We start from the raw sequence: 9,690 nt of genomic DNA, 5'->3' as shown, positions 1-9,690 counted from the left end.
ATTCTCCTGCCTCAGCCTCCTAAGTAGCTGGGATCACAAGTACCTGCCACCACCCCCAGCTAATTTTTTGTAGTTTTAGTAGAGACAGGGTTTCACCATCTTGGCCAGGCTGGTCTTGAACTCCTGACCTTGTGATCCACCTACCACGGCCTCCCAAAGTGCTGGGATTACAGGCGTGAGCCACCGCGCCCGGCTGTCACCCCGTTTTACAGACAAGGATGTCGAGGGGGAACACCCTGTCCAAGGACCTGGGATTCTCCACGTGTCCTTAACCGCTGCTCTCTGCTGATGGAAAGCTCCTAACTTACCTACCAAGAACTAGAGATTCCCTTTCTTGGGGTTCCCTGTGGAGTTAAGGGAAGGATGGAGTTCTCTGCTGGGTTTGTGCCTTACTACCTGGTGGGTCTCCGTTTCCTCTTCGAGATGCGTGGTGGTGGTGATTTTGTCGCATGGGGTGGTTGTGAGAGTTGAGTGAGGTGATGTGTATAAAACCCCAGCACTGAACCTGGCACAGTCAACCCTCCATGTGGGTCTGCTAGTCCAGTATTTGTTTATTTCTAAGATAGATGCTTTTTTGATTTTCTAAAATCAGAGGCTGCCAAAATTCTAGTGATCACCGAGGCCTTAGAATCAGGGACATGTGGTATAATGGATACTGTTTTTGCCATTATTCCAGGCCACATAGATTCCTGGTGGTAGAGCCAGGGTTCCCTTAGTTTTGCCTCACTCTGCATTTATTCATTCACTTCCACAAACAGTCATTGAGCACATGCGGTGTGGCAGGTGCTGCTCTGGGATCAGTGGCATGGTAGGGGAGAGGGTAGCAGCTCCATACTCAAATGTCAGTGACGCCAATTGCAAACCAAGATGATGTGACAGACAGTGCACCATTCTCTGAGAAAAATAGGACAGAAGTCCTGGACCAAGGCTGAGGTCAGTGATGTATGGATAGAAGCTCCCTGGGAGGCACGGGTAGACCACAGGATTCCAGGCCAAGAGTAGTCTGGGCAAAACCCTGTGTCAGCCAGGACTATGGGCACACTGGAGGGGCAAAGAGAAGGCTCGTGTGACCGGAGCAGGGAGAGTGAGGGACGGAGAGGGAGCTTGTACAAGACAGGGTCAGCTGGGCCCCTCCTGGGCTTTGGAGGCAATAAGTAGAAATGGGGTATTTGCTAGAGCAAGGAAGGGCCGTGCTACATCCCCTTCTGGCCCGCCAGCCTACCCACCTCTTGTTCCAGATAGAAAACCTCAGGCCAGCCGGGCACAGTGACTCATACCTCTAATTCCAGCACTTTGGGAGGTCGAGGTGGTGGATCACCTGAGGTCGGGAGTTCGAGACCAGCCTGACCAACGTGGAGAAACCCTGTCTATACTAAAAATGCAAAATCAGCTGGGTGTGGTGGCACATGCCTGTAATCCCAGCTACTTGGGAGGCTGAGGTAGGAGAATCTCTTGAACCCAGAAGGCGGAGGTTGCGGTGAGCCAAGATTGCACCATTGCACTCCAGCCTGGGCAACAAGAATGAAACTCCGTCTCAAAAAAAATATGGACAAAGGAAAACTGAGGCCCAGGGAGGGAAGGAAGGAAGGGGACTCACCACCCCACGGTCCCACAGGAAGTCAGGGACACGTGTCTCTCTGCAGGGAAGATCAGGAAGGCTCTGGTACATTGTTGAGTCCCCTAAGCTGGGTGTTAAAACGAGTCACGGAGAGGCTTGCAGTGGAGTGACCTGTGCAGTCAGAGTGGCGTGTGGTGCTCAGGAGCAGGTTTTGGTTCTGAAGGGTCCAGCCAGAGGCCTCCAGGAACAGTTAGAATGATGGTAGAGTGTCCAAGTACCAGGCCAGGCACTCACTCTGCCTGTGGTCCCATTTTACGGAAAAGGAAACCGAGGCACAGATGTGCTAAGTCACTTGACCAAGGTCGTGTGTCCAGTGAGTGATGTGTCCAAGGCTCGGCTGCAGTTGCTTGCATCCCACCAGACACAGTTTGATTATCTGGAAGTGGCCACTGCCCCAAGGTGCACTGGGGTTGCACCTGTCTTCCTGCTTCACGGCACTCTGATGTTCCCCCACTGAATTCCTAGTGTCCCCAACCCACTCTGACCCGGGGTCTCTTGTTTGCTGCAGTCTCAGAGGAGCAGTGCCTGTACCAGATCTACATTGACGAGTTGTACGGAGGCCTCCAGAGACCCAGTGAAGATGAGAAGAAGAAGTGAGTTGGGGTCTGGGGTGCAGGGGGTTGAGGAGGCGGGAGGGCTGGGAGCCCCAGGCAGGCATGGCCTCTTCCATCCTGTCCACCAGGGTCTCCCCAGAACCAAGGATGGTGTTCAGCACACAGTCAGTGCTCACTTAATAACTGTGTAGAGGAAGAAGCCCTGTCGGGGTGCCAGGGCTTGCCGACGGCTCTGCGTTGCATTTTCAGCTTGGGGAGTGGTGGGAGGTGCAGTCCCTGTGGTCAGACAGCCCTGGGTTTGAGTCCTGGCTGTGAGGCCCTGAGTGGGAATTCTCTGAGCCTTGCTGTGCTTCCCTGTAAAATGGGGCTGGCAGGAGGCCCCGCTGCCTGGAGTTGGGAGGCATGCAGGAGACAGAGCTTGTGAAGTACCTGTCCTAGCACCTGCTGTGTAGTGAGCTTGCAATCAGCCCTAGCTGATGTCACTCTGGAGAGAGGCTTCTCAAAGCTGCGTCCTTCAAGGAGTGGCTGGGGAGACCCGGGCCTTATCCTGGAGCAGCTGCCTCTGAGGAGCAGCGGCCAGGCAGTCTCACTTCTCTCTTTTCCAGCTCGGTCTGATGAGTGCAGGACCCTGCCCTACACATGCCGCTCCCTCTGCAGGGCTTAGCTCTCCTCCAGGCCAGCTGCTGTTGCCCCGGTGCACGGTAGACTGGAGCCTTGGCTTGGGACTGGGCAGCTCCCTCAGTGACACCTTCCCTCCTGCTCCCCCTGACTGCTTGCCGCCTTCCTCCACTGGGAGGGGTCCCACAGGACTGTCCTGGATGCTTCTTGGAGACTTCAACCCTCGTCCACGGCCCCAGCCTCAGGGTCCTGCTCAGGCCCCTCAGGCACTGCTCTGTTCAGGGCAAAGCTGGGGCACCTGACTGCTCAGGAGGACTCTGGGCTGTGCCCTCGTGGGACTTATGGTCTAGGCGGGAGACAGACCTTCCCCAACAGAGATGACCCAAGGAAGGCAGGACTGGGGAGCTCAGGACAGTGCCAGTCCACCCTAGGGTGCCAGTCAAGGACTTCTTGGCAGGTGGGGCCCTGGAGCTGAGATGTGGAGGAAGAGGGAGGAGTTGGGTGTGGGCAGGAGCAGAGGGACCTAGGCCGAGGGACAGCCTGAGGGGAGGGGGCCGTGGCACTTGAGAAGCTGGTGTGTGGGGCCAGCCTGGGGCCCTCCTCTCCGCCAGGCACGGCCCTGGCTCAACGGCTCCCCTTTCCCAGGCTGGCAGAGAAGAAGGCTTCCATCGGTTATACCTACGAGGACAGCACGGTGGCTGAGGTAGAGAAGGCGGCAGAAAAGCCAGAGGAGGAGGAGTCAGCAGCCGAGGAGGAGAGCAACTCGGATGAAGATGAGGTCATCCCCGACATCGGTGGGGTCCCCTCTCTGCCCTCCCCACCCACAGTCCCTGGGCATCGTTTCTGTGTCTCGTCCCTTACCCTCTGTGGGGCACCCCGTGCTTACGAGCTGTGTTGCTCTCCCTCCCCCGCCCCAGGGCACGCCAGCCTCCTGCCACCCCGTCTCACTCATCTCTCATTTCTAGGGTGCTGGTTCTGTGATCTTTTCCCCTCCTAGGTGTTGGCTCCATTCTTCTCCACTTGGGCCGGCCTCTCTGTGCCTCTGCCCCTCTCTCCTGCTCTCTTCCCTCCTCTGGAAAACAAGTGTTCATCCTCTTACAGAGCCAGCCCCCATCCTCCAGGCATCTGTTCACCCTCTGCTCTCTGCCATTCACCTCCCCTCTGGATTTCCACTGATCAAACCACCCCCGAGTCTCTCCGCTTTTCTCATCCTGGCTCTCACTCCAGCAGCTGGCTCTTTTAATTTTTTTATTTATTATTTTTTTTGGGGGATGGAGTTCTGCTCTGTCACCCCGGCTGGAGTGCAGTGGCGTGATCTTGGTTCACTGTGACCTCCACCTCCTGGGTTCAAGTGATTCTGCTGCCTCAGCTTCCCAAGTAGTTGGGACTACAGGCACACGCCACCATGCCCAGCTAATTTTTGTACTTTTAGTAGAGACAGGGTTTCACTACATTGGTCAGGCTGGTCTTGAACTCCTGACCTCATGATCCACTTGCCTCAGCCACCCAAAGTGCTGGGATTACAGGCGTGAGCCACTGGGCTCAGACCAGCAGCCGGCTCTTTATTCGCACTCTGTAGAGCCACACATTGACCTCCGCCCAGCCCTCCTTCCGCTGGCTCATCACACGCCCTGCTTCCAAACACCTGTGACCCATACCCTGCCTGCCGCCCACCGTGATCTTCAGCTGCCATTTGTCTGACCCTATTCAGTCCTCCCTCCCACATCAACCCCGCCACATGTCTCATCCATTCCTCCCTCCCTCCATCCACCCATCCCTCCTTCCTTCCTTCCCTGCCTCTATTCCATTCATCCCTCTATCCCTCCTGCCCTCCATCCATCCCTGCGTCCCTTCATCCGTCCCTCCACCCATCCATCCATCTCTCCCTTCTTCTTTCCCTCCCTCCGTTCATCTGCCCCTTCCAAGCCCTGTCCCCCAGCTGCCTCTGTCCACCGTGTGTTGTGCTTACCTCTGGCCAAGCCCTGTGCGAGCGTAGGGGATGCCAAGATGAGCCATACATGATGCCATCCATTCCTGAAGAGTCCTTCAGTCTGGCAGGCGCCCCATCACCCCCACCTCCTGGAGCACTGCCCCTTCTCCCCTGTCCTCTCGCTCGGCCGTGGCTCCTGACAGCCTTTCTCTTGGTGCAGACGTGGAGGTGGACGTGGATGAACTGAACCAGGAGCAGGTGGCAGATCTCAACAAACAGGCCACGACTTATGGCATGGCCGACGGCGACTTCGTCAGGTGAGGCCTGCCTGCTGACCCTCCTCCCCATTCTGTGGGCCCACCCTGGCATCTCACTGTTACTCCCGATACTGACAGCCATCCTGTTTGTGAGCATTTGTGTGCCTGACCCTGGGCCCAGGACTTTACACATGCAGGTCCCTGAGCCTGTGGTGGTCGTGGCCCCACTTCATCTGTGCAGGAACAGGCTGCACCCAAATCACCCAGCCTGCCCTACTTAGTGTGACCTGGGGCGAATCTGACTCTTGGAAGCCCAGGGGATTCCTAGGCTGGGGGACAGCACCCTCTAGTGGAGAGGCTTCATTCCCTGGTCATTTATCCTGGCAGTTGCTGGTTGTACCTCTACCCTGAGCCATACCCGCTGCTGAGCTCATAAGACCACACAGAATGGTCCCAGCTGGGCAGTGAACCAGAAGCGGAGCCTGAGCACGGCACCCTCTGCCCAGAGCCCTTTGTGGCTCCCACCTCCCTCAGGCACATCCAGTGTCCTCACCATGGCTGAAAGGTCTTACCCATCTGGTCCTCTTGACTGCTCCCATCCCGCCTGCCCAGCCTCCATGGCCTCCTTGCTCCTCAAGTGCAGAGGCCTGGCCCAGCACCTGGGCCACTCTGTCTGCTGTTCGTTTCGGGCGTTTGCAGCTTGCTCCCCCAGGTTTCTCTCTAGATACCCCGTTCTGTGTGGCTTCCCTGAGTTTCCTCTTGAAAAATGCAGCTTCCTCTGCCTTTGCTGTAACATCTAATGGACCATGCATTTTATTCCCTTGCTCATTATCTTCTCCCCTAGAAGGTCAGCCCGTGCAGGTGAGGATTTCTGTTTTTTTCAGTGCTGAGTTCTTGATGCCTAAGATAGCACCTGGTACACAGAGGGTGCTCAATAAGTGGCACTGAATGAAAGATACCTCAGGCTGGTGTGGGGTGACTTGGGTCCCTCACTTTCTCTGATGACTCAGCCTGTGTCCTCCTTATCCTGTGGCGTGCCCCCTCCTCTACCCTAATTCTCACCCCCCCCATAGGATGCTCCGGAAAGATAAGGAGGAGGCAGAGGCCATCAAGCACGCCAAGGCCCTTGAGGAGGAGAAGGCCATGTACTCGGTGAGGTCTGGGCTGGAGTGGAAGGGGACAGGGTTGTGTCACAGGGAGGGCACCCCCTCACCGGTCTGGCACCCACCCTACTCCAGGGACGCCGCTCTCGACGCCAGCGGAGAGAGTTTCGGGAGAAGCGGCTGAGGGGTCGCAAGATCAGCCCACCCAGGTAGGGCTTCTCCCTGAACCCCCACCCTGCTGGCATCTGGCAGAGGGGAGCGGGGGCTTAGGGCCTGAGAAGGCTCTTTGGAGGCAGGCATTTGACTTGAGGAAAGAGTCTTTCTAGTGGGGCGATGCATGGCCTGCGTGAAGGTTTAGAGGTAGGAACGGCCTTGAGGGCCATGTGGACTCCTTTCCTTGCCAGCCACTCCCCTCACCCTGCTGGACTGGGGGCCCTTGCCAGACTCCCAGGAGCCCATGCACAGGCGGCGTGAGGCTGTCACCAGGGCGGCAGAGGAATAGAGGGCGCAGGCTTTGCCCTAGACTCTCACCCAGTTCTGCTGCTTGGCTGTTTCCTGTGTTGGAGTTTGGACAAGTGACTTCCTGAATTCTGTGAACTTCAGTTTCTTCCTTTGGGAAATGAAACATTATCACCTACCATGAGAGAGGGCTGGGGCAGTCCCCACAGGGAGGTCTTGGGACAGGTTTGGATGAGGCAGTCTGGCTTGGAGCAGAGAGCCCAGCCTGGGTCAGGAGGCCTTGAGGACAGGCCCGGTGCAAACCCGTGCCTCTTTTTGCCACATTTCTTAAAGGAGAGTGATTAATTGTTCCTGTAAGGCTTAAACAACTTGTAGGTTCAGGGGTTGGTGTGCAAAACATTCCTTAAAGAATAGCACCAGTTGTCATTGCTGTCAGCAGTGGCACAGAGGCACACAGAGGGTAGTGCAGGAAAGCCCAGGCTGGATGGCTGTACGGCCTGGGTTTGGATCCCAGTTTCCTCCTTTATGAGCTGCATGATGCTGGACAAGTGACTTCATCTCTCTGGGCCTCAGTTTCCTCAGCTGTGATAGACTCTCTCTTCTTTTTTTTTTCCAGAGACAGGGTCTTGTTCCGTCACCCAGGCTGGAGTGCAGTGGTGCAATCACGACTTACTGCAGCCTCAAATTCCTAGGCTCAGGCGAGCCTCCTACCTCAGTCTCCTTAGTAGCTGAGATTACTGGCATGCATCACCACTCCCAGCTAATTAAAATAAAATATGCTTTGTAGAGATGGTGTCTTGCTATGTTGCCCAGGCTGGTCTCAAACTCCTGGGTTCAAGTGATCCTCCCACTTCAGCCTCCCAAAGTGCTGGGATTACAGGCGTAAGCCACTGCACCCAGCCTGTTTTAATCTTATCATCATCATCATTAGTAAGCCCGGACCCAGTGAGAGCCAGAGACGAGGATTGGGAGGAGGGATGCTTTCATTCTAGGGTCAAGAGGCCAAGCAGAACCAGGGTTGCTGAAGTCCAAGTTCCTCAGAGTCATGATGGGTCTAGGACATTGTGGGGTGGGGCCTAAGTTCATGCTTTGGACAGATCTGAGGTGGGGGTGGGTGGAGGAATCAAGGGAAGGCCCCCAGCCTGGTCAGCAGCCCCCTCACTGTGCCAGGTGCCTAGCTTTGGGTCCTCAGGTTGGGGGACTTATCCCAAATTCATGCCTACTGAGATCTTAAGCCCCAACTTGTCCCACCCCATTCTTCTCTCTAGCTATGCCCGCCGAGACAGCCCCACCTATGACCCCTATAAGCGGTAAGTTCCTCCAGAGGACCAGGGAGTAGCAGACAGGGAGCCCCCTGATGGGGACAGGGATGCTGAGGAGGGGATGGGAGGTTCACCCTGCTAGGCCACCCCAAGACCACAGACTGCATGATATGTTCTGGGTCTGAATCATTTTTGTGTTTTCCAGATCACTGTCTTGTTTTCCCAGTTTTAAATAGAATTTTCTTTTTTGGCCAGGTGCGGTGGCTCAAGCCTGTCATCCCAGCACTTTGGGAGGCCGAGACGGGCGGATCACGAGGTCAGGAGATCGAGACCATCCTGGCTAACATGGTGAAACCCCGTCTCTACTAAAAAAATACAAAAAAACTAGCCGGCCGAGGTGGCGGGCGCCTGTAGTCCCAGCTACTTGGGAGGCTGAGGCAGGAGAATGGCATGAACCCGGGAGGCGGAACTTGCAGTGAGCTGAGATCCGGCCACTGCACTCCAGCCTGGGCGACAGAGCGAGACTCCGTCTCAAAAGAATTTTCTTTTTTTTTTTTTTGAGACGGAGTCTCACTGTGTCGCCCAGGCTGGAGTGCAGTGGCCCGATCTCGACTCACTGCAAGCTCCGCCTTCCAGGTTCACGCCATTCTCTGGGACTACAGGCGCCTGCCACCACACCCGGCTAATTTTTTGTATTTTTAATAGAGATGGGGTTTCACTGTGTTAGCCAGGATGGTCTCAATCTCCTGACCTCGTGATCTGCCCGCCTCGGCCTCCCAAAGTACTGGGATTACAGGCGTGAGCCCCCCGCCCCGCCAATAAAATTTTCTTTATATTTGAAGCTTCTTTATTTTATTTTTCTGATTTAAATACAACGCAGTCTTATGGTAAAAATGATCAAATATGGCAAAACAGTGTGACTGAGAAATAAAGTCACTTTAACCTCAATTTCCAGAAGTGGCCAGTGGGAAATAACGGGCACTCAGTAGCACCGCTGGGCACAGGTGCTTGTCTCGTGGGTGAAAGAGTGATTGGAGCAGGGATTTTGAGAGGGACCAAGCTCAGTGTGATCCCAGTCCCCCTCATCCAAGCTCTATAGCTCTCTGAAGCCCAGTTCCCTCTTTGGAATGGGGGTGAGAATGGGATCTTCCTCATGTGGCTGTGGGTCGAGGTTAGATAAGGTGTGAATGGCTTCTGGGGAAATAAAAGGTGTAGGTTAGTGCTCTATACATGGGAGTGTTGTACATCAGGTACCTTCTTTTTATTTTTAAAATTTCATGTATTAAAAAAAAACTTTTTTTTTTTTTCTTTAAAAAAATTGAGATAAGGTCTGACCAGGCTGGTTTTGAACTCCTGGTCTCAAGCAATCCTCCCACCTGGGCTTCCCAAAGTGCTGGGATTACAGGCGTGAGCCACCACACTTGGCCACTTTCTTTTTATTTTACTAAAATGGAATTGCACCACACTCAGTGTTTCAGAACTCGCTTTTTCCTCCCAGATTATCCATGTTTCTTTTGAGTAAAACTTTTCTGTGTTTTGTGCAGAGATCTGCTTATCTTTTTTTTTTTTTTTTGAGACGGAGTCTCGCTGTGTTGCCTAGGCTGGTGTGCAGTGGTGTGATCTGGACTCACTGCAACCTCTGCCTCCCAGGTTCAAGCAGTTATCGTGCCCTCAGCCTCCTGAGTAGCTGGAATTACAGGTGCGCACCACCATGCCCAGCTAATTTTTTTGTGTTTTTTGTAGAGACGGGGTTTCAGCTTGTTGGCCAGGCTGGTCTCAAACTCCTGGTCTCAAGTGATCGGCCTGCCTCGGCCTCCCAGAGTGCTGGGATTACAGGTGTGAGGCACCACGCCCGGCCTGCTCATCCATTTTCCATTTTTCTTTCTTTT

At 54.8% G+C, this 9,690-nt stretch overlaps 1 protein-coding gene across 3 annotated transcripts in view; it reads left to right on the top strand.

The window, feature by feature from the left end:
• The window catches only part of CLASRP (CLK4-associating serine/arginine rich protein), a 37,477-nt gene that overhangs the window by 20,331 nt on the left and 7,456 nt on the right, over positions 1–9,690 (top strand). For all 3 annotated transcript variants that reach the window (XR_001004160.1, XM_011963022.1, XM_011963021.1), the window contains 6 exons: positions 2,127–2,211; positions 3,436–3,584; positions 4,941–5,037; positions 6,051–6,129; positions 6,216–6,289; positions 7,808–7,849. Coding sequence is in view for 2 of the 3 variants with exons in the window: in XM_011963022.1 (XP_011818412.1) it covers positions 2,127–2,211; positions 3,436–3,584; positions 4,941–5,037; positions 6,051–6,129; positions 6,216–6,289; positions 7,808–7,849 (526 nt within the window). In the remaining variant the exon portion in view is untranslated. The remainder of the gene's footprint in view (positions 1–2,126; positions 2,212–3,435; positions 3,585–4,940; positions 5,038–6,050; positions 6,130–6,215; positions 6,290–7,807; positions 7,850–9,690) is intronic.

Source organism: Colobus angolensis, unplaced genomic scaffold, assembly GCF_000951035.1.
Source record: "Colobus angolensis palliatus isolate OR3802 unplaced genomic scaffold, Cang.pa_1.0 Scaffold60, whole genome shotgun sequence".
NCBI lineage: Eukaryota > Metazoa > Chordata > Mammalia > Primates > Cercopithecidae > Colobus > Colobus angolensis.
Note: the sequence above shows the minus strand (reverse complement) of the source record. Positions and strands in the feature narration are given on the sequence as shown.